This window comes from Alexandromys fortis, unplaced genomic scaffold (genome assembly GCF_014885135.2).
Source record: "Alexandromys fortis isolate MF-2015 unplaced genomic scaffold, M_Fortis_MF-2015_v1.1 scaffold_157, whole genome shotgun sequence".
NCBI lineage: Eukaryota > Metazoa > Chordata > Mammalia > Rodentia > Cricetidae > Alexandromys > Alexandromys fortis.
This window is the reverse complement of record NW_026068041.1, coordinates 2,331,212-2,355,127: the sequence shown is the minus strand read 5'-3', so window position 1 is coordinate 2,355,127 and position 23,916 is coordinate 2,331,212. Positions and strand designations below refer to the sequence as shown.

At 49.4% G+C, this 23,916-nt stretch overlaps 1 protein-coding gene across 1 annotated transcript in view; it reads right to left on the bottom strand.

Annotated features, from left to right (window-relative positions):
- The window catches only part of Cacng2 (calcium voltage-gated channel auxiliary subunit gamma 2), a 125,085-nt gene extending 103,009 nt beyond the window's left edge, over positions 1-22,076 (bottom strand). Inside the window, exon 1 of the mRNA XM_050165710.1 lies at positions 21,866-22,076. Coding sequence (XP_050021667.1) covers positions 21,866-22,076 — 211 coding nt within the window. The remainder of the gene's footprint in view (positions 1-21,865) is intronic.
- Positions 22,077-23,916: the final 1,840 nt, after the last annotated feature.

Here is a 23,916-nt window from a genome sequence, read left to right as displayed (position 1 = left end):
CACCTTCATCACCACATCACACTCAGAGGTACCACCTTCATCACCACATCATACTAAGAGATACCACCTTCATCACCATCATCAATCATACTCAGAGGTACCACCTTCATCACCACATCACACTCGGAGGTACCACCTTCATCACCAGCATCACACTTAGAGGTACCACCTTCATCACCACATCACACTCGGAGGTACCACCTTCATCACCACATCACACTCGGAGGTACCACCTTCATCACCATCATCAATCATACTCAGAGGTACCACCTTCATCACCATCATCACACTCAGAGGTACCACCTTCATCACCACATCACACTCAGAGGTACCACCTTCATCACCACATCACACTCAGAGTTACCATCTTCATCATTATCATCACACTTGGAGGTACCACCTTCATCACCATCATCACACTCAGAGGTACCACCTTCATCACCACATCACACTCAGAGGTACCACCTTCAGCACCAACATCAATCATACTCAGAAGTACCACCTTCATCACCACATCACACTCAGAGGTACCACCTTCAGCACCATCATCACACTCAGAGGTACCACCTTCATCATCACATCATACTCAGAGGTACCACCTTCATCACAATGACCACATCTGAAGCACCCTCATCCTCACCTTGCCTCCTCTTCACCTACACCAGCTCCTTTATTTATCAATGAAGTCTTTGGAAATAATAAGAATAAAAAATAGAAATGTGTTCCCTATTTATTTCACTTTATTTTTTGAGACAAGATACCTTGTATTCCAGGCTGGACTCAAACAATACCAAGTCAAGGATGGCCCCAAACTTCTGATCTCCTGCCTCCACTGCTGAAGTGCTAGGATTACAGATTCATTGCACCATGTCTGGTTTCTAGGGAGACTCTGGGGATTGAACCCAGGGCTTCATGTTTGTTAGGCAAGCGCCCTACCCACTGAGCCACACTCAGCCCCCTTGTTTTTACTTTTCAAATGTTTATCTGTCTTCTCTCTGGGTATATTAGCTGCGACTTTCCTCCCCTTCAATTTCCCTTGTCCTCCAGCTTTCTTCTCATTCCACCATCTCCCTTGAGGTTGTCTTAACCCTGTGGCCTCTGAGGACACACAGCATACTCCCAAAGGCCCAACAAGTCATGCAGACCTTGCTTGCTAGAAGCGACATAGAGAATGGCAGCCGAAGCAAGGAGCGTTTCTCTGTTCAATCACGTTTCCATCTGAGCCGACAGTCATTCTGAACTGGTGTCAGGCCGTTCACAGACAGAGCTGCCCAGTGTCCACCCCTTCAGTGCTCACAAAGTTAATGTTGGTCCTCACCTTTCAGGCAGCGAGGAATCACGTCCACAGACTCCGGGCTGCTCCTTCCTGACACAACCCTGGCCCCGCCCACTGCTTCCTTTTGGTTGAGATCAAACTTGGACACTGATGGTCTTTCGTGCTGGGAATCCATCAGTGGCCCAGAGTTTAATACCCAGCCCCTCTGATGGCTCATCGGGGAGAAAGAGAACTGTGTTAATGTCACCCAACTTTTTTGGAGGTTACTTTCCCATCCAATCTGTGGGAATTACACCATACAGCATGGGTGGGAATCCAGTGGAACATGGTTTTTGGGTTAGCTCCTGGAGTCCAGCCCACGGTAAGAGGATGATCACTGGGACCTTGCTTCCTCTGGCATGTCATCCCCGAGGGGCATCTGAAGCATCCCTTCAGAGAACTGGCAGTACATGGATATCTGTGAAGGGCAGGTATCCCTGGGAGGTATTCTACATCCCCCTCTACAGTCTGCTCACTGCTACATAGACAAGGGTCTGTGTTAAATATATTTGGGGTGAAGTTCAACACCCCAAGTCCAGAGCTTCCTTTATGCATGATGTCAGGGGGGGGCTGTAAGTCTGAGTGAAGGGTGGGAAGGGAATGAAGGAAACGGTGCACCTCTCCAACCCTCCTGCACGATGGCACCCAGACAATCTTTGGGCAGTGGGAAATGTTGTCACCCCATCTCCTACAGGGTCCATCCCTGCTTTCACTGAAGGCTTCTGCAGCTGCCTGCACATGGGGCCTACCCTCTCTCTACTCTCTGCTCATCCCTCGCTCAGCCATCGAGGGCGGGTGATAATTGCATTCGGGACCTGTGACACAGGCAGGGGAGGAGGCAGAATTCCCGTGGGATTGGATGTCCTTTTAAAAACGTCAAGTATGCTCAGAGACGATTCACTTGTCCCGACAGAGAGGGGGCAGTTCCTACAGCTTGGCTCATACCCGGGGATGATATGGGGCCCAGTCTCTTATGCTGATGGCAGGGAAGTGGACAGAGGATACCCCAAAGCCAGTCCCACCTCTACTTGTGAGCTGTGTAAGGGGGTTATATCTAGTCTCTTGGCTACTCAGTTCCGTCATCTGCAAAATGAGATTTTAAAGCTGGGTCTGTATGGTTATGGTGAGGATAAAATAACATAAAAATTTCAATATATACTAATATATATATACTAAATATACATACATATATATACACATACAAACACATATCCTAAAATGTATGTGAAGTTTTTCCTTTTCTTTGCATTTTTATCCTTCTTCCCAGGTTTCTTGATCTAGATCTTTGGAAATGCTAGTGTCTCAGAGGTAGGATGTGGAGCCCAGTGACCTTGAGAAGATGGGCAGGGAAAGAACCCTATGTAAGTTAGATTGCATGCATAGTGATGGCCACAGAAAAACAAATGATAACAAAATAACAGCAATTATATGGGAAGCCAGTGGGCATTTCTAACCTCTGATTGGTTTGTGACGACTGCGCTAGTTTATAATTGACGCTCAGTCGCGCAGTTATTCAGAAGAAGACACCCAACTTGACAGTACTGATGATGGTGATGCATCTTCCCAGCATGGTAGGTTCTTGTCTCGCTTTTAATTGAAGGAAAGCTATACAAGTGTTTTCCCTCATTTTTCTGATTCTTTATCCCCCCCTCCCAGCCATCTGTCCAGCTATTAAAATCTCATCAGCCTCATCGTGAGAGCACTTACTTCCCCTGGACTGTCATCCCAAAGTGGGGGCGCCTGGAGCTCGTGAGCTTGCGGCATTTGGGTCCCTCCGAAGGGCAGGCGTTTGCTCTGGGCTCTGGGTGAGAGGTATCCCATTTCCCTTCCTGACTCCTCCATGCTAAATCGACAAGGGACTCTGATTTATTTCCTAGCCCCACATTAATGCCCAGTAATTAGTTCATAGCCTTACTAATGTGTGGACACGTTCTGTGGCGGAAGGAATCATAGTGGCTCTTGCCAGCGGGTTAGGGTCTAACAAGACAGTGCTTGATCTACGGAAGAAGCCCTCTTGGGGTGAAGTTCAATACTTCAAGTTCAGTGTCTTCTTTATGGAGGACGCAGAAGGGGATGCTTGTGAATCTAAGTGGTCCAGCCAGAAGGAAGCATAGGGAGGGGACCAAAGCAATGGCCCGTGTTCTCTTAGATGCAAAACCTGCATTGCTTGCATGCCAGAAATGTCAACTTGAGAATCTAGAATTTCCTGAATGATGGGTCTGGGAATGCAGGGTATTCTCACATGTCACTGGATGTGGGGAGACCCATCTTAGTTGTGGCCAGGCCATCTCCTAGGTTGAGCAGAACGGAGAGCAAGCAGGGCACTATCATGCATACGTTCATTTCTCTGTTTCTTGATGGTGAGTGTGGTATACCCAGCAGCTCCCAGGTCCTGCCTTGACTTCTCTGTCATGATGGGCTAAACCTTGAACTGTGAGCTGGAATAAACCCTTCTCTCAAGTTGGTTTCAACGAGGTACTTTTTATCACAGAATCAAGGAAAGAAACCAAGATGCCATCTTTAGGCCCGCAGGGGAAGCTATTCCAAGCCCTTCTTGTTTTCTCTGAATCCTTCTGCCACTGTGTGTTACAGAGAGGCTGTCACCTCGGTGACACAGCTACCCCCTTCCCCTCCCTGACCAGGAACTGTCACTTCTGAGACACCGGACACTTCTTCCAGAAGCAAGGACATTCAGTTGTCTGGCTTTGTGGATTGAACACCCACAGATTCAACTAACCACAGGTCACATAGATTATAAAACCTTACATCTATACACCCACAGATTCAACTAATCACAAGTCACATAGATTATAAAACCTTACATTTATGGTGAGCTCTCTCAAACATTTTCTTTGTTCTCACTCCCTAAATGACATCTTGAAATGACTTTTTACACATCATTTGAGTTGTATTTGAAGACAATGGTCATCTAGAGATGGTTTAAGTACATCAGGAGATGTGTGTTGACTACTTGCCTCTTCTTCCCCTTCTCCCTCTCCTCCATTTTCTTAAGAACTTAAGCCGCTTTGGATTTTCTTACCAGTGAGGGCCTTGGGGAAGGTCCTGGAACCACTCCCACGTAGATACAGAAGAACAACTATGCTTCATTCTAGGCAAGTGATGTCTAGGCTTGATAGACTGAGGGAGGGAGAGAAAGCCCTTCACCATGGACAGAGAGGAAGAGGTTAATCCCTCTCTCTAGTGGAAGCTTGGGGAACAGCCTCTCTTGACTCTCCATAAGAAATATGACAAGTCCTCAGCACACATCAGGGAGGTCACCCCATCTCTTTTCAGATTGTCGCCTATACCATGGTCTTGATGGGAGACAGACCCAGTCCTAAGAACCGAATCTTCCTGACATCCCAGAAAGGCTATTGGCAATTCAGAGACTTCCATGGGTTGACTTTTAACCTTTCTACTTTATTTTTCCCTGTTCCTTGGCTCACCTATACAAAAAGTTGGGGTGTGCTGGGGATGGAGGGCCCTCCTATCTGCTTCTTTAAAACTCAATAATGACCTATTGTCAGAGCATGGTTTCTGTAAAGTGGGCTAAGATTCTCTCTCTCTTTCTCTCCCTCATCATTCCTCAGGCACTATTAACCTTGCTGTTACTTTTGGAAACAGGCTCTGTTGTTGGCCTGGAGCCCTCTAGGAAGGCTGAGATATCTGGTCTGTGAGCCCCAAGGATCCTCTCGTCCGTCTCCTCAATGCTGGAATTACAAGTGTGTGCCACCATGCCCGGAGTTTTACATGAGTTCTGGGGCTCAGACTGAGGTCTTCATGCTTGCGAGGCAAGCACTTTACTCGCTGAGCTGTCTCTCTAGCCCTAAGCTGGGTATTTGAAACAGTTGTTAAAATATAATGAGAGTCTTAAATCTGTGCGTCTGTAGACATGGCTCGGGATGACGCTGTAGCATGAGCATCACTTTAATCACTTAAAGATAAGTGTCTGGAAAATAGCAGAGTGGTCGGTGTCTGGATAATGCACACGGTCTCTGAATGATGGATGGCTGAGAGCTCACGCCTGGGAGCAGCACCCGCCAACTTTGGAGCTTCTGCATGTAGTGAGCCTTGAACTTTTGAATGTGAGCCATCTAGTAGGCTGCTGGTTGAGTGTCATCTCTACTTTTGCTGGCAGATGAGAAGGTGGTTTAGAGGGGCCAGCCTGAAGCCTTAGAGACAGTCGGGATCCATAGCCAGGTCCACCTAATGCTCAGAGTCACCTCTTCCTGGCGATGGAACTACTGGATTGCCAGCATGGGTAAAAAACTAGGGCAAGAAGCCCTTCGAGCTGAGGGGGACATCTACAAGATATGGTGATGTGTGGTCCTGTTGTTCAAGACTCCGGGTGTCATTCAAGCTGGGGTCCTAAGGTCACAAGCTACTCCACCAACAGTGGGGTATCAGAGGGCTGTCCCTGAACAGACTGTCTGGAGGAGCAGAGGTCTCTCTACTGCCTGGGAGAGGCAGACCCTTCCTTGAACCATGTTGTCTCTTCTGGCCCCAACCGTCATGGGCTCTATCATCCCACTGTTGCCAGTGGAGATGTCCCTATGGCTAGGAAGTCCCTCTGACTACATGTCCCTGTGATACCTTGTCATATGGTGTTCCTGCCTCCCACCAGCCCTGGCTCCCTTTCTCAGGTGGCAGTCTCTGTGTCCTGCTCTGTGTCACACACCAGCCATCTCACCTGCTCTGCCTCTACCTGTGTGCCTGGTGCCAGGGCACAGTGTTTCTGAGCTGGAGCCAGGCCCTTTGAAGCAGGTGAACGCAGCCCTGGGAGAACCTCTGAACCTCTGAACCTCTGAACGCAGCCCTGGGAGAGGCTCTGCTATTCCAGGGCTCAGACCACAGGGCAGCTGCCTGCTTCCTGCTTTTGTTGCTTCAGTGGGAAGACAGACTCAAGTCAATTCCTTCCTCTGTCTTTCCTTCCTGCCCAGATCTTCTGTCTTCCATTATAATTTTCTTTTGCAAGACTGTTACACATCAGGCCCTGTCTCTGACTTTACCCAACCCATTGGCTGGCCCCTTACTCACTGACCAAGCAGAAGCAAAACCAATGTTCGTAGCTTTACCTCTTGGTTGAAATGGTGGCTGTTTTAAAACAAGCACAAAAAGGTATATGGATCTTTGCTTGCACCTGAACTGGTGGGCACTGAATATCCGAGCTAGCTGGAGAGGGGCAAGTGCTGCCCACTCCGACTCCACTTGGGTACATCCATCATCTATGTTACCATGAGTGTCACAGAACACCCAGACAATGGAGGCCTTCTCCTGCCACAAAGCCCTACCACCGAGGAGAGGCCCTGCCAGCGTACAAATCAGGAAGTCCTGCATTGCCAGGGATACGTGGGCCCCTCTCTGGCCAACCCTGCTGGGCTTCTCTGCTGCAGGGAGTCATACCTTTGGAAGTGATGGCTTTGTGGAACATCACGTGAGCCTGGAGTTCACCAAGAAGAACAAGAGAGATGCAAGACCATGTGACAGCCAAGGGAGGGACTCAGGAGGACAAGTGGCTGACCCTCCTGAAGGACGCATCATAAGGAAAGACTATGGGTGCTTCTGGAAACCCCAGATACCCGAGAGTTTCAAAAGGAACCCATTTCTACTGGGAAGTTGGCCCTAACCGTGAAACACCCTCAGACTTCCAGTTTGTGGAACTGTAAGAGAAAAAACGTGTGTTGTTTGAAGACCCCATACTCTTGGTATTTGTCACAGCTGCAGCAGGAATCAAGCACACAGCCTGCTTCCTGTGGGACCACCTGCATCACGGAATACTGGTAACTCATGGAAGGTGACCAGTGCGGTCCCCAGGACAGGGCCTGGCACCAGTCACCAGCTAGCTCTGAGAGTCTTCCCACCTTGTGTCCCTTTCACAAAGCCTGTTGGCTGGGCTCTGCACCTTGATTCTGAGAGTGTGATCCCACAGACAAGCAGCACCTGCAGCCTGGACACACAGCTTGTCAGCATCCACCAGGATCTCTGGGGATTGTGGGAATATCTAGACCTCACTCTGCTCTCTCCTTGGTCTCACCCTTCTGAGATCAGCTGTGAGAAATTTTATTTCCTTGTTCTGCTTTGGACCTTTTCCCTGTTCTACTCAGCAAACTCCTCTTCATCCTGCAGAACCCAATGTAGAGAATTCTTCCCAGAAGACTCCCTACCTCAACCCCTGATATAGATCTGCTTTCTTCTCTGGCCCTTGTGTGTGCTGGGTTCATGAGAACGACTTTGGCGCCTTCCCACAGCTTCCGCTAGGCTCCCGTCTCCTTCGGAGATGAGACAAGTCTGTCACCACAGATAGTCACTCAATTCCCAGAACACACTGTCTTAAAGACTACATGGGTCCCTCCTTCTGTCACAGGGGTAATGGCACTGAGCAACAGAAGATGACCCTGGCTAGGACAGGAGCAACGTGTACTGTGGAAATACATGCAGAATACGCTATACGCTGGAAAACAAAGCAGGCAGGGAGTAGGGAACAGGAGGCAGTCTCTTCTCCCCAGGCTTTGGCTGGACTTCGTCATTGACAGAACACGGAGTCTGATACGGTTATCAATCAAGACAACTCAGAGTGGATTAAATCAGACTATTCTCCTAGATCGAACCACACGTCTTTAAAAAGTTTATCCATTTATTTTTGCCTAATTGATTCCTATGCACATGTGCAGTGTGTGTATGTACGTGGTGTGTGCGCATGTACTTGAGTGCGTTTTCCTGTGCGTGCGGAGCCCAGCTGGGCTGGTCATTTTGTATAGACTCACTGGCCAGCAAGTGCCCCAGGACCTGCCTTTTTCCACCTCCCCGCAACCCTAGTGCTAGGATTATACACAGATGCTGTTACATCTGGCTTTTCCACTGGAATAGGGGATCTGAACTCAGGTCCTATGATTGCAAAGCAAGCACTTGCCCTACTGAGTCATCAGTGCAGCCCCCAAATTCCTTATCCACACTTCTGAGCAATCTGAGCAATCGTAGTTTGATTCTTTTCCTAACAAGAGAACTCTTAAAGGTCCCGTCCCCGTCCCCCCCCCCCCCCCCCCGGTCTAGAAGGTCTTTAGAGATACAAACTGAAAATGGGGCACCCTCTGATCCACCAGAAATCCATCCACAGCATGCAACACCTGTCTCCCTAGCAACCAGTATTTAGTTATGAATGAAGCTCACTTTCGAGTGCAAGCTCAGCAGGGAAGTACTTCTTGACTTTGGGTCAAGGGTGGAGAGTGATACCCTTTAAAAAACGTGGCCATGGAGGTGTCATGGGCACAGATCTCTCTCTTTGGAACTACCAGCTCGTAGGAGACGCCCTGGAACTGGGAGGCAGAATCAGTCATGCGCCTGGCTCCCAGCAGTGGCGTTCAGAGAAGCAGACTGCTTTTGCTTCCAGGCGTGGTTATGTGGCTGCTCTCTCCTGCCTCGGTTGCTGCTCTACCCTGCCTCCCTTGTGCAGTACTGATTGTGTTTCTAGCCACCGAAGGATGGGTCTGTGCCCACACTTTGGAGTCTGCAAACTCAGATGCTCACAGGACCAGGCAAGGGCCACTCACAATTAAAGTGGCCACTTGGGATCTTGGGGAGCTCTGGGACCTGGGACAAGGCACACACAGCACATGCCTCACCAGAGACATCTGTGCCTGGTTCTCACTGTTGTGACCAGGCAAGGATGAGGACCAGGGCCACAAATATCTGCCCACCAAGGAAGCCAACACTATGGCTATTCATGGGACAGCTGTCAATGTGTAGAACCATGAAGCCCCATACGATCTCTAACAGATCTCTTCCCAGTGCTAGGGTAACAGTTGTCAGGCACACTGGTGGTTGTGGAGGTACCCGATGCCTGGTGGGTGCTTAATCTATGCTACTCGGTGCCCTCATTGGATTAAGGGTAGGGCAAGGAGCAGATTTGGAGAAGGTCAGACACACAAGGCGGGTGCCATCATCTCTCACGATGTCTGTGGGAGGGATGGAGCTAGCGAGATTTGATTCCTTGTCCAAAGCCACATGGTTGGTAAGTGCACAAGGCTGGATTCGAACCCAGGCTTTTGGAAGCTAGAGATGACAGGAACACCAGGCCTGACTGGACCAGAATATAAACTTCGAAGGTGATGGAGTTGGGGAAATTCAAGGCAAACGCTTATCTCAGTCTTCAATGCAAAATATGACCTGCTGGTCATTTTTAAACCAGATTCCTTTGTCCTTGCATTCCTCTAGGTGTGGCCCCTAAGCAAGCATGTCCGCTGGAATGAGGGCTCTGTCTGATATCACACCTCTTACTTGCCTTTCCCAACCATCATCCTACATCTTAGTCTTCCAGCAGCTGTCCACACCAGCTGTCTCAACCGGTGGGTCTCGACCCTTTCACCGGGGTCACATATCCTGCAGCTCAGATATTTACATTATGATTCATAGTGGTAGTAAAATTAGCTATGAAATGACAATGAAAATAATTTTATGTGTGGGGCGGTCACTACATCGTGGGGAACTGTATTAAAGGGTCGCAGCGTTAGGAAGGCTGAGAACCCCTGCTCTAACCCTGGCGGTCCCCTTCACATTTTCTTTTCCTCACACCTTGTTCTGGGGCACAATGATAATTCAGAAAGTTCTTTTGTGCCAGGTGATGGTGGCTCACGCCTTTAATTCCAACACACGGGAGGCAGAGGCAGGCGGATCTCTGTGAGTTTGAGGTCAGCCTGGTCTACAGAGTGAGTTCCAGGGCAGCCAGGACTGACACAGAGAAATCCTGTCAAAAAAAAAAAAAAAAAAAAAAAAAAAAAAAAAAAAAAAAAANAAAAAAAAAAAAAAAAAAAAAACAACCACCACCACCAACAACAACAACAACAAAAAAACAACCCAAAAAGTACCTTTGTAAATGCATGGGATGTCCATGGTCTAAAGATAAAAAACAAACAAACAAACAAAAAACAGAAAATAATTACGTAGAAGAGAACAGGTTTACCAGGCCTGGGGTGTAAGCTTGCTGCTGTCAATTTGATAGGATCTAGAATCACATAGCAGACAAGCCTCTGGCAATACCCATAAGGGATTATTAGATTAGGGTGTGGTTGGAAGACCCACCTTAAATGTGGGCGGCATCATCCCATGGACTGGTGTGGGAGTTTAAATGTAATTGGCTCCTACAAGCTCCTAGAGAAGAGCACTGTTAGGAGGAGGTGTGGCTTTGTTGGAGTGGGTATGGCCTTGCTGGAGGAAAGTGTGTCACTATGGGGGGTAGGCTTTGAGGTCTCCTATGCTCAAGATACTCCCCAGTTCACTTCCTGTTGCCCGTGGATTAAAAAATAAATATAGAATTCTCAGCTCCTTGCCCAGCACCGGGTGTGCATGCATGCCACCATGTCCCGTCATGATGATAATGGACTAAAGAGCTGAAACTGTAAGCGAGTCACCCCAATAAATGTTTTCTTTTATAAGCTTTGCCTTAGTCACAGCGTCTCTTCACAGCCATAGGGACCCTTACTAAGATAGTGGGGTTCCCTGACAGGATGAGAAGGAGAAAACCAGTTGATCACCAGCGTTCACCTCTCTCTGTTTCCCGAGTGCAGATGTAATGAGATCAGCAGGCCTGTGGTTCCTTCTGTTGTGCCTTCCCTGCCACAGTGGATGGTGAGCCCAAATAAATACTCCCTTAAGTTGCACTGTCTGGTATTTTTCTTCTAGTTTTGATTTTTGATTGTGTGTATATGTGTAAATGTATATGGCGGTGTGCGTGTGAGTGCAGGTGCCACTGGATGCCAGAGAGCATGTCAGAGGCCCTGGATCTGGTGTTAGAGGTGGCGTGAGCTGCCTGGCATGCGTGCTTGGAGCCAAAGCAGGGTCCTCTGCAAGAGCATCAGATGCTCCCAAACACTGAATCGCCTCTTCAGCTCTGTGTCTCAGGGATTTGCTACAGCAAAGCAACTAATACACCTTCCAGCATCATCACACAGGAGGCCGAGACATGAGGCCCAGGGGCCAACCTCAGCCACACAGAGAATTCAAGGCTAGCCCTGGTTTCCTGAGACTGCTTCAGGAAATGAGACTGTGGATGGCAGGTATTGTGCTGGGGCTTGCTCGGGAAAGTAAAGTGGAACACAGAGCCCAGGTTGGCCAAAACGGGAGGTGACAAAAAGCTGGGAAGAAAACAGAAGACAAGGGACAGGAAATTATTACTCTGTCCCCAACCACGAGAAGAATGGCCTGGGTTGAGCAGTATCTTCTGTTTTGAGAATCATGGGAGAATCTGATGAGTGACTTCTCCGGCTTCCCCACACTGCCCTGGGTAACGGGCATTAATCTAAGCTAAACCTTGCATTGCTGAAGATGTCTTCCATCATGTGTGGGAGTACAGTCATCAACACCCAAAATATCTCAAAGAAAGGCTTAGGAAGGAGGACCAGGGAAAATTGTGAACCCAATGAGGTGTTGGGGTCAGACAGGTATGGGTTGGAATCCCAACTCTTGCACAGTGTGACCTCAGCAAGTTCTTAACCTTCCTGAGCTCCTCGGGATGGGGGTGATGGGGATCGTGGTTCATCTCTTCAGCTCTGTGAAGTTGGATAGGAGTTAACATCTGGGAAACACCAACAACAGAGAAAAGAGGCACTCAAGAAATGTTGATGGTTGTGGGTAGGGAGACTTTGTTGGTAAAAGAGCTTACTGTGCAAGCATCAGGACCTGAGTTTGATTTTCAGAGCCCACATTAAAGGCCTGACTGTGTGCTGTGTGTTTGTTAATCCCCGGGAAGTGCTGGGAACTCAGAGATGATCACTGGACTCTCTAGCCAGTTAGTTCAGCCTAATCCACAAGCTTCAGGCCAGTGAGGAACTATCATAAAAAAGGTAGATGAGGAACAGCTTACCTACTCCCACACAATGATTGTTATTCTGTAATAGAGGCCGATGGATATGCAAGAATATGCATACACACAAAATGCTATTATTCTCATGACCATCACTATGCATGTTACTATTGGGATATAGTAGATGGTAAGGTTTGTTCTTTATCTGACCAAGATGAGACCAAACTTGGGAAGGGAAGCAGCAGAGAGTAAGTGACTAAGCAGAGAAAGAGAACAAGGAACACGGTGTAGAGGAACTGGGCTAAAGAGAGGGCTGAGTGGCTCCGGCCCCACCTCCAGAGAGCTTTGCTGGGGGAGGCGCAAGAGCAGGGAAAAGCTGGCACTGGGTGTTGAAGGTGTAGGGGGATGCAGAGGAAAAAGTTGACTGAGGAATGAAGTTATGACAGCCTGCTCCCGGGAACTTCTCTCCAAGCCTGGGCATTCTTGTTAGTAGATGGAAGCCTACCCAAGGACAAGGAGGTTCAGGGAGAACAAGTGTGGACGAGGGAAGGTGATGGGGGAGAGTCTTCTGTTTTGTGTTAATTTCATTGGTTAAATAAAGAGACTGCCCTGGCCCTTTAATAGGACAGAAAATTAGGTAGGCAGAGTAGACAGAACAGAATGCTGGGAGAAAGAAGCTGAGTCGGGACAGTCGCCATGATTCTCCCACTCCAGACAGATGCAGGTTAAGATCTTCCCTGGTAAGCCACTTCATGGGCTACACAGATTATTAAAAATGGGTTAGATCAATATGTAAGAGCTAGCCAATAAGAGGCTGGAACTAATGGGCCAGGCAGTATTTAAAAGAATACAGTTTCCGTGTAATTATTTAGGGTATAAAGCTAGCCGTGCAGGCGGCCGGGTGCCAGGAACGTAGCCCACCACTCACAGTTCAACAGGAAGGGGCGGAGGCTCCTTAGAGGCAAATGCAGGCTGCCAGGCTAGTGCCCTCTCTGCTAGACAGTAGCCGCCCTGAATTTCCACCCCTCACCAAGGTGCCCAGTATCCCAAGGCTGTGACTTATCACCTTCTCTGAGCCATATGGCAAAGTGGTAGCCAGGACTCACACCAGGGACCTCCGACATAAGGGTGCTAGGGAAACACCCTGCTTCGATCCATGTGCTTTTTGAGAATTTGGTTCCATTCAGGTCTGAAAGGAACGGCTGGCTGATTTGAAAACCCAGAGGAAAGGAGGGCAGCCCCCTGTATCATCTCCAGGCTCCTAGAATCCTCCCTATTCCTTGGTGTGTTACCACATTGGTCACTGGTGGGTCTTCCCTTTTAGGATGAACTCCTTGAGGGATCATTTGAGCCTTTATGTCCTAAGCATGAACTCTGGGCTAGGCAATGGGCCAGGCTCTGGGGAGAGGAGGCAGAAGGCAGGCCCTGTCTCTGCTTACCATCTGTGGTGGTTTGAATGTGAAATGACCCTCCTAGGCTCAAGTGTTTGAATACTTGGTCCCCAGTTGGTGGCACTGTTTGGGGGTGGTCATGGAATCTTTTGGAGGTATAGCCTTGATGGAGAAGTACCTCACTGGGAGGGGGAGGTCATCTTTGAGGGTCATCTTACTTCTTGCTCACTTTCTCTGCTTCCTGAGTGTGGATACACTGTGATTAGCCAGCTTTCGGATCCTCTTGTCATGCCACATCTATCCTCCTGGAGTCAAAAATAACCCCCTTCTTCCTCAAGTTGCTTCTGGTCATAGAGTTTTGTGATAGCAACAGAAAAGGAACAGAATCAAGCTCATTTTCTAGGTGTCTGGATGGAAATATCCCCCACTGTATGCTGAACTTCATGTCTTCCCTTCAGCCCTTTACTCTGTCGCTGTGACTACTTTAGTGCCAGTCACCCACGTACAGCAGTCACCCTCTCTCCAGGCCTTGCGCCTCCCAGTGAACCTCTAGCTTGTGCTGACTCCTCATACCACCCATTGGGCCTCCAGGATCCAGGGTCCAGAGCAGGTGGGAGGCCCATGGGACCCTCCTGGCTCACACCCTATCCTAATAAATCCTGCTCTGTGACCTGCTTCTGTCCCTATGGGCTCACATCTATGTGCCTTCAAGCTTTGTCCCACCCTGACTTCCAGGAACACCAGATCATCAGTGTCCCCTCGGGTACACGTGTTCTTCTGTCCACCATCCCCCCTGTCAGGAATATCCCCTTCAGTCTAGCTGCCCACTCAAGTGTCAAAGCTCCGTCTTCCCTGGGAGCTTTCTGCCCCATCTCCATGCTCCCAGAATCCCCAAGCATTTATACGTCACACCATTGTCTGTTCACCTGCTCACTTCTCTACCAGACTGGCCTCCTCTGGGCAGGGGCTGTACTCTCTGCTCTATCTCGAGATTCAGCAGAACCTGGCCAGGGTGGCATGGAGGACAGCGACTGAGAGCATCCCAGATCCATTCTTGCCAGGAAACTCATTGGTCAGACCACATTCTTATGTTGCCCTGAGTCAGGGTCTGGACACTAGCTAATGGCCGCAGAGGCCTCTTGGAGGCCATGGCACACCGTCTTCCATTCTTTTGACCAGCAAGGTAGCTTGCTTCCTCTGATTCCGAGGCACATATTTTAAGTGTCAAGGTCACAAAAATTAGAACAGTTTTCTCTCTCTTCCTCTCTCTTCAACTTGTATGTATGGGTGTATCCATGTGTGTATACATGTATGTGGACATCAGGGGTCAAGTTTAGGTGTTGTTCTTCAGGTGACACTCAACTAATTTGGGGGGGGGGCAGGGTCTCAAAGTGGCCTGGAGCTTGTTGAGTGGCTATACTGACTAGCCAACGAATTCCCAGATCCACCCATCTCTATACCCTTTGTACAGGGATTCCAAGTACTCACCACTGTGCCTGACTTGTGTGTGTGTGTGTGTGTGTGTGTGTGTGTGTATGATATGCATGCCTTGGTGCAGGTTTGGAAGTCAAAGGACATCCTCAATGTCAATCTTTGCTTTCTACGTTGTTTGAGGCAGTATCTCTCTCACCGTTTGATGCTGTGTAGATCAGTCTAACTGGCCTTGGAGCTTCCAGGGATTCTCCACTTTCTGCCTCACTGTAGGAGCCTTGGGATTACAGATATGCTGCTATACCCAGCTTTACATGGGCTCTGGGAATTCGAACTCAGGCCTTCATGCTTGTATGACAAGCACTTTACCAGCCAAGCTATCTCTCTAGCACATACCCAATTTTTAGTATGGGACTGGAGGTTGCTTCTGTGGCAAGCACCTTACTGAGCCAAATTTCCAGATCCCTGATTCTATTTTATAAACACCACAGACCCTCAATTGAACATATTGAAGATCCAAGTCTCCTAAACTCAGCCTGCGTGCCACCCTTTAGAGCCACTAATTCAGGTTCAACCAATACACACACACAGGCTGGAGTTGTTGAATTAGAATCTAAGGACCCTGATTTCAGTGAATTTTAATGATACTGCTCCCTAGGAGGTCCCCAGATTCCTGGCCTTGTAGTTGGAATTTCATAAAGGGTCATCAAAGTTTGAACCAGCGAAGGGATTGCCCTATGTGTGGTTGCAAAGTAACCTGGATATTTAAAATACAAGTTTCATTCAAATATGGGGTTCAATCAAAAGAATTAGTGAAGATAAAAAAAGAGCCATTGGTCTTTTTAAATTTAAAAAGCATTATTTTTGTTTAGAGACAGGGTCTCACACTGTGGTTGAGGTTATCCTGGAACTCGCTATGTAGCCCAGGCTTATCTCAAACTTGTGACAATCCTGCCTCGGCCTCCTGAATTCTGAGCTCACTGAGCTCACCACACTATGCCCTGATATTCTAATAACACTGGAAACTTCTCAGCAGCCTGGGTCGACGTTCCCAAGTTCTCCCTGATGCTGCAGCTCTTGCCACGGCATTCAATGACAGGCTCTGTAGATGGCGGGGAAGTGGAAATGGGGTCTTTCTCCGGGGTGCCCATGCTCTGCTCCCTCCTCAGGTCCTTGTTTCTTCCCAAGTCCCACTTTGAGTACAGCTCTTCGCTGCCCTCCCTTTCATGGCAGCCCCGCCTCCCCTTCCCCCTCCTTTCACTCACTCCCTGTCTTCTGCTCATTATTTATTTTGGAGTGCCAAAAAGGACATTCCCCCTTTGCCGCTCACTCAGAGACCCACCCCTGGGTGATCGGAAGGGGCCGCTGCTCTGTGCCCCCTTCCCTTATAGCTGGTGCTCATTATTTATTTATCCACTGGCAAGGGTAGGGTGACATTCTGCACTGTCGCTATCACCGTGGGTACGGTGAGCAGACAAGATGAACACCTCTGCCCTCCTGGAGCTGGTGGTCTAGTGGCAGGAAAGAGATACGGTTGCAAGAAAAGGTGCCCCAGCGGATGGGACAGCAGTAAGTACTCAGTCAGCATGAAACAAGTACGGGGAGGAGTTAGGTTTAGGAGGAAATAGGAATTGTTGACTGAAATTTCAAACAAGATGGTTGAGGACAAGGGGGACAGCCGTCCTCCCAGATGGCGTGTTCTTCCCTTCCTTACCCCACGGAGTCACTGAAGCCCTAACCCCCAACCTTTCTTGCAATGGGGGTAATGATACGTCCTGCTTTTGTAGGAAAGGAAAGAGAGATTGGAATGGGCTTGATGGCCCCAAATGCCACAGCTCATTAGGTTGAAATGAATCCATAAAGTGAACCTGTTCCACAGGGTTACAAACATTTCTCCTTCTAACACCAAGCGCCCTGATGTACAGGGGCTGTAGAGTTGGGTATTTCCTGCAGCTTGCCATAAACCACGGAATGGCCATGCCAAGGACACCTCCGAAGTGAAAGCTCCCACAGAAGATTCCCGGTTGGACAGGCTTGGAGTCCTCTGATGGGAATTGGTCACCGCAATCCCCTAGACTCAGTCTAGCACTTAAGAAAGAGGGGGTGGATTACAGTTATGTCCTCCTGAAAGGGGCAGGGTAAGCACATTGGCAGAGAGTCAAATTGTCAGACCTCAGGCCTCCTGTCTACTCATGCTGGCTCAACGAGTCTCCATCTGATGCAGATAAAATAGCGCGTGTTACAGGCAGTGACCACGCACCATAGCCAAAGTGCAGGCCCAGAGCTTTACGTGGGTCTCACAAGTGTATGAAGCATAAAAAAGAGGAGAGCCCTACGGGTGACAGGGGCCTGAATGCAAGTTCTGGCTCAGCCACTTTCTGCCATGTGACCCTGGTACGTGGTCCCCTTCTCCCACTCACCTGGGAAGCAGAAGCAAGTCAGAGAGCATGGGGGCAGGGAGCTGTGAGGTGCAGCCAGCAGAGTCAGGTTTGGCTAGTGCTAAGGATGCTAAATGACTGGGGCTCCTCTCTAGCAAGGCCTTTGGTGCGGCGGGTGTTGTTGTTGTTGCAGGGCCTTTAGATGAACTACATGGGAGTTTCCCCCAAAGAACAGAAGACTCTGAAGGTGCTGGGTAGGGATGGTATATTGTCATGCCCATGGTCTGCCCAGAGGTCCTTGCTCTTGAAATTGCCAAGAGACACTTGGATTGCGATCGTGGAAATGGAAGAAAGCCTGCTGCTCCCTTTCCCTTTCCTGTAGACATTGTGTGGGCTATCTCTCCCTTCCCTTGACTTCCCTTGGCTCTCACTTTGGCCAATTAGAAACTGCACAGCCCCGTAACAGAGTCCTTTGGCTTCTTTTATTTTATAATAGACTCATGACTCATTATTATTTTTTTTAAAAAAGAATTCCAGGAAGAAAAACCAAATCATTCTGATCTCTCTTGCACTCTCTCCATTCTAATAATGCTTGCATTCATTTTAATCATATTAGGAACCTCTGAATCAAGATGCTGATAAAGATTCTTATGCACCCACTGGGGGCAAAGTTCCTGGACTCTAGGAGCTAGAAAAAGTCAGGTTATCCCAGAAATAATACATTAATAGGGAGCAATGCACACGCACCAAGAAGGCTCAGTTAAAGGCAAGAGTGTCCGGAAAGGCAGGTGGCCTCCCTTAGACCAAAAGCTCTATTCTTTCCCTCTGTAGAAACAGGAGTGCATGCTGAGAGGCCTGGAACATTTTGCCACCTTTAAGGCCAGCCGAGGACTATGCAGTTCTGAACTTAGAAAAGACAGTTAGGGACAGTGGAGGTGCTAGTCATTCCAAGAGAGTGAAGGTGCTAAAGAGACAGCAGAGGTGCCATGCACAAGCAGATAGGGGCACTACTGATGCTACAGGAGCTGGGAGGTTCGGCAGGGGGAAGGCACCAATTTGGACAGAGGGCAATAATTTTGTTCTTCCTTACAGTGAGGTAAGGGGCAAGAAAAGAGGGACTGGGATGGGGGTGGTTTCTGCACCAGCTCCTGGCTCCTCCTTTGCAGGGATGGAAGTCCTCTAGGGGAGACTGGAGTGGGGACAAAAGGGAGGCAGGAGCTAGAGAGGACCAACATGGTGAGTCTCTTGTCCCTGGAGATGATGCTTCCTCTGGGGTTACAGCTGAGGCTGATTCTCCAAGAGGGAAACCACTGTGGTCCAGAGATGCTGTACTTGGAGTAAACCATTCTTATGACCTTTTGCAGATTCGACTAAGTTGTTTTTTCCCCTGAAAGAGTCAGTTCAGTTCCCCACTCCAGGACTCCTAAGAAAGCTTTCTGAACAATTTGAAGGCTTGCACCCAGCACTCTGTATATGCCAATATCACACACAGCCCGCTCTCTTTCCCACCACAGGCTTGAATCCCGGTAAAGACACCCACCTGCCAGAGAGTTCAAGTTCACACAGAGAGAGTTTTCAGTTATCTGCTGAGGGGAAAATAAGGCCTGAGGTGTTTCCTTGATCTCCCTCCTTCCCCAGAGTGTGCCCTAACAGGTGGCCACATCCCTTCTCATCCCTCCGCAGACTCATTAATTTCAAAAGCAGCCGCAGAGGCAAGGAACTATTTCCCAATTCTTTTCATGAAGAGGAAAAAGAAAATAACCAGCCCAGGAGACCACATACAAAACTCCTAATGGAAAGGAGAAAGCGAAAGAGATGAGAGGAGACCAGGCCCGCTTTGCAGCTGCGGTTATTGGCAGCCTCTCGGGGAGGAACTGAAAACCTGTTTGCCAGGTCTCCGGTGTGGGCACACAGCACAGTTCAAGATGGGACGGGGAAACCTTTTTGATGAGTCTACTTTCCCACCCCGGGTCCTGATTTGAAGAAGCAGAAGTACTGACGGCCCACTCCTCATTGACGCTGACTCGGTTCTGACCACTCAGAGGCACAAACTTGTCAATACCAAAGAGCCATACACGCCAATTCAAAGGAACCTGAGAACCTCAGTTTTTGAAAATACATGCAGTTTGAAAATCAGTACCTCCATCCACTTCCTGAGCGGCCAAGCTCTGGCTTCCTGAGGTAGTTCCAGGCCTGCAAAGTCCTAGGGAAAAACTCCAGAAAGAGAAAGCCAGGCCAGACAAGGCTCCGAAACTCCCTAGCTCTTCCAAAGATGTGTGTCTTGACTCCACGTGGGAAAAGGTTCTATTAACCCAGCCCTCCCATCACCGCCTGGAGGCAAGTGCCTGGTCTGGGCACCCAGGGAGGCCGCTGGGGACAGTGCCAAACCCACAGTTCCTGTGCGCATCACACAACTCTAGGGGAGTGTTGCAATTCTAACCCTTTATAGTCAATTGAGGAGGAAGAGAATGCAGTTGGGAGAGAAAGCTAAAGAGGGGTGCAGAGCTGCGGACACCGAACAGATGGGCTTCTAATGAAAATACTTAAGCTTTCTGATGCACAAGTGACCCAAAGCCGCCGCAAGTCTGAATGCCTACTGTAAATTATAAGATGTTTAACAGATCATAGTATTAAGGATTCGTCAATAAACCCCTGATTTAAAAAGTATATTTATACCAAGTCACCAATATCTGATTACATTTGCCCTAAAATAAAGACACAGATTGTTCTCTCATTTTTCTTGGCTGCAGATCTCTTATCCCTCTAACCAAAATCCAAGGAATGCAAACAACTGCCAGGATCATGTCCCCAAAGCAGTCCTCATTCACTTCGCTCTCTTTCTCTTTCGGCATCAAAGCTTGCCATAAATGTTTAATTACATGGAAGCTGCCTTTCCACTGCAAATGACTGGCGCTGTGAAAGGCTTTTCATTTTTTTAAGAGAGGCGGAATGCGTGTGTGTAAAACGGTCCCTATTAATTTCCTGATATTGACTCTCTGGCTGGGGACGAGCATGGAGTGCTCGGCAGAGAGCGTCTCTGCAGAATGTTAAAGGCAGGGCTTGGACTGAGAAAGGGTACCAAATGCAGTATGCGTCAAACAGACCATCGCTCAATGAAGTCACTTAGCTATTCAAAACATGTTCAGCCATCACTCAACCATTTGCACCAAGAACACTGGGAGGGGGCATGTGATGTGAGCTCATTCCCAGGCTGGTGTTTGGCTCAGTATGGGTTAGGTCCCCAGGACTGCGTTAGTTTTACCCTCTCCCCTATTTGCTGGCCCCAACTCCCTGCAGCACCATCCCACATTGAGCTTAACAAACAACCCTGCAGTGCTCACTTCCCGACGCTGCCTCCAAGGGCCTCCAGTCTTGATTCACATCAGTGGAACCCACATGCGAGCCTCCTTCCACATAGGGGCATATGTGTCTCTCTGCTTGTCTTCCTATAGGTGGCTTGTGCACGCAGACAGATATAGCTATGCAAATGCACTCCTTCATATTAAAGTCTGTGGCTAAATTCAGCTTGTATGACCTGCAGAGTTTCCCTCCCTCCTCTTGTGTTTATTAATGTGTCCCAGAAGCACATGCCTCCTCCCTCATGCCCTAGACTCCCAGCCTTTACACCATGGGAGCCCCTTGGTCCATGGCACATGCAGCACACATGCCCCAATGACTCTGCAAGATCAAGGCCAACAGCTGGCACCCCCACCCCACGCTTTCCCATCCCTTCTCAACCTCTCCATGCCCTCGCCTCCTGCCTGCACAGTGCTGACTGGACTTGCTTTCGGATGACAGACATGTCACTCTGTGTGGAAGCAAATCGGCACTCAGCCTAACCCGCAAGTGACCGCTGTTTATTAGAACTTGTGCTTGTTTCCTGGGAGAGACGCATGCATTTATAGACTTCGTAAATGTTAAACACACACATACACACACAGAGCCAGCCACCTCGAATGATACGTGGGACTCATAGACGTTACGAAATGCTCTTGAACTCGGCTTGAGCTCCTGGAATAATTAGAACCTACCAAATCAGGATTCTTAGAAACAACTAATTTCTTTAAAAAAAAAAAAAAAAGATTTGCAGTTGGTGATGGGTCTGTAACTTTTGAGGAGTGAGGGGAAGAGGAAGAGCCTTTCCCAAATTCTTAATCGCAAAAAGCCGAGCGGCTTATGGGGAGGAATTGTTTTCCCTCCTCATAGGTGGCAAAGCTAGACCCAAAGGCAAACCTTAATGACTCCAAAGCAGCCGGAGCACATCTGACTCTACAGACAATCTCTTGTTTTCACCGTAGCATAGATCATTCCAACGAGGAGGTTTGGGAGGATGGGGGGGGGGGGGAGCCAAAGAGTAGAGAGTGTGGGTTTTGCTTATTGATTTTCTTTCCTCTGAAACTAACCCAGCCAACCTTGATCTGCAGCGGCAGCGGCGGAGGGAGTGAAGTGGGAAAATGGTGGAACGTGGAGGGGACTTATTTGGAGTCGGGTGGGGAGGGGGAGTGCGGAGGGGAGGGGCGGCGCGGAAAGGGGGAGGAGGTAAGAAATCAAATACCTTCGAGGCAGCAGGTTCTCCATAATCCGGAATGGGTCATAACTTCCTCGTTCTTTTTGCTGGTTTCATTCTCACTGACACTTTTGGTCTTGCAAACCCCTCTGGAGTACAGCCAATAGTCGGTTCCCACAGCGATGGTCATCAAGCTGAAGGCAGCGAAAGCACCAACGGTGGTTAAAAGCATTTGAACACCTCGATCAAACAGCCCCATAATTCTTCATTATATAAACACCCAACCGACTTCTGGTTCTCAGGAGCGTGTGTGTGAGGGTGCGAATGGTAATTCCACTACTAATATAATGGATATATGTGTGAATAGAGAATATGGAGAGATATAAAAAAAGGGAGATAAGAAAGCTCACGGAAAAGTGTGTAAATTATAAAGATCACACGGGAAGAGAGGCTTGCCTTTTGAGATCAAAAAACTGTTCCAGTTGCAGCGATTTTTTTTAAAAAGGAAAATAAATAAAAAGACACCCCCCACCCCCCCAAGTGAGATGCCTTAATCTCTTTTCCTAAAATTCTGGTCTCCAGTTTCCATATGTGATCGCTAATTTGGAGATGGCTTCCACAGCGCGCCAGGAAACAGTCGAATTCTCAACACCATCTCTCATGGTCCGGACCTAGACAGTTAGAGACTGGGAGAGCCGGGAAGCAACCTTCGGTCTTCGTTCGCGGCTCTGCGGCCTGCGCCATGAAAATCCGTGGCTTCGCCAGTTCTCTTCCTTGGGGAGGGAGGGGGTTCTCGGGGTGCCTCCGTTTCAGAGGAGACTGCCCAGTCTTCTGCAAGCCCTCGAGCTCAGCTGCACCAGTGCAGGGGTCTCGCCTCCCATGGTTGTGCCCCGGCGGCAGCGGCGGCGGCGGCGGCAGCAGGGCTGGCGGGCGCGGCGGCGGCAGGACGAGCAGCCGCGGTTATTGTTGTTGGCGGCGGGGGTAGTGTCGGCTAAGTGGGGGAGGGAGGGGGTTTCTCCCGGAGAATCGAGGCGGGGTTCCCTCCCCCGATCCGCAAAGCTCCTTGGAAGCCAGCGAGTGAGCGAGCGATGGGGCGCGCGAGCCGGCGTCTTGCAGCAGGCAGGCCCGCCCGCCTCCCCCGCTCGCCGCCGCGCAGCCCCGGGCCAGGCGCTCCTAGCTACAGCATCGCCGAGCTGCTGAAACGGACAGCTCTCCCCGGCCGGGCGCTCCCACCTACTGCATCGCCGTAGTGCTGAACTGGACAGCTCCCCGCGACCGGGCGCTCTCACCTACAGCGTCGCCGCGGTGCTGGACTGGACAGCTCTCAGAGCAGGAGCGCCCACCTACTGCGTCGCCGTGGTGCTGAACTGGACAGCTCCCCACTCTGTGCGCTCCCTGAGCTCCGTAGCCCGCCAGGAGTGGGGCCGGGGCCAAGGGGCCTCTGTCCTCCAGGGACGGGCCAGGCCAGGGCCGAGCGCAGGGCTGCCTGGCCTCCCCGACTCCTGTTCCACAGTTCCGGAATGAGCGCTGGCCGGGGCCTCCTGGAGCTGAGAGGAAGGCGTAGCTGGCGATCTCTCTCTCTCTCTCTCTCTCTCTCTCTCTCTCTCTCTCTCTCTCTCCTCTCTCCCTCTCTCTTGCTCTCTCTCCCTTTCTCTCCTCTTCCCTCCCCCCTCGGTGTTTCTTCCAGATCAGCTTCCTTCTCATTCCATCTCTACGTGCCCAGAGCTTCAAATACAGCCCTCCCAGTCAGACTGCCACAAAACTTCAATCAGCTGCTTTTCCGCCTGGAAGAGATGGACATAGAACCTAGATGGGTAATTACAAACATAATCTCTATGTTCTTTTTTCCCTCCAATCATGGGTTGCACAATGTTTTTTGGGAAGGGGAGGGGAGGTTGTTTTATTTTATTGGTTGGATAGATACATCTCTTTCCTCATTCCCTTCTTGATCTCTGTGTCTTTCTGGCTAACGAGGGTGTGCATAGCTTTATCTGTTACTCTGTAGTTTTCCGTGAAATTTTACATCTTACTTCTACAAGTAGACATTTTGGAAAGATTATTTATGTGAAAGAACGAGGGAAGGGTGACTGGTAACTGGG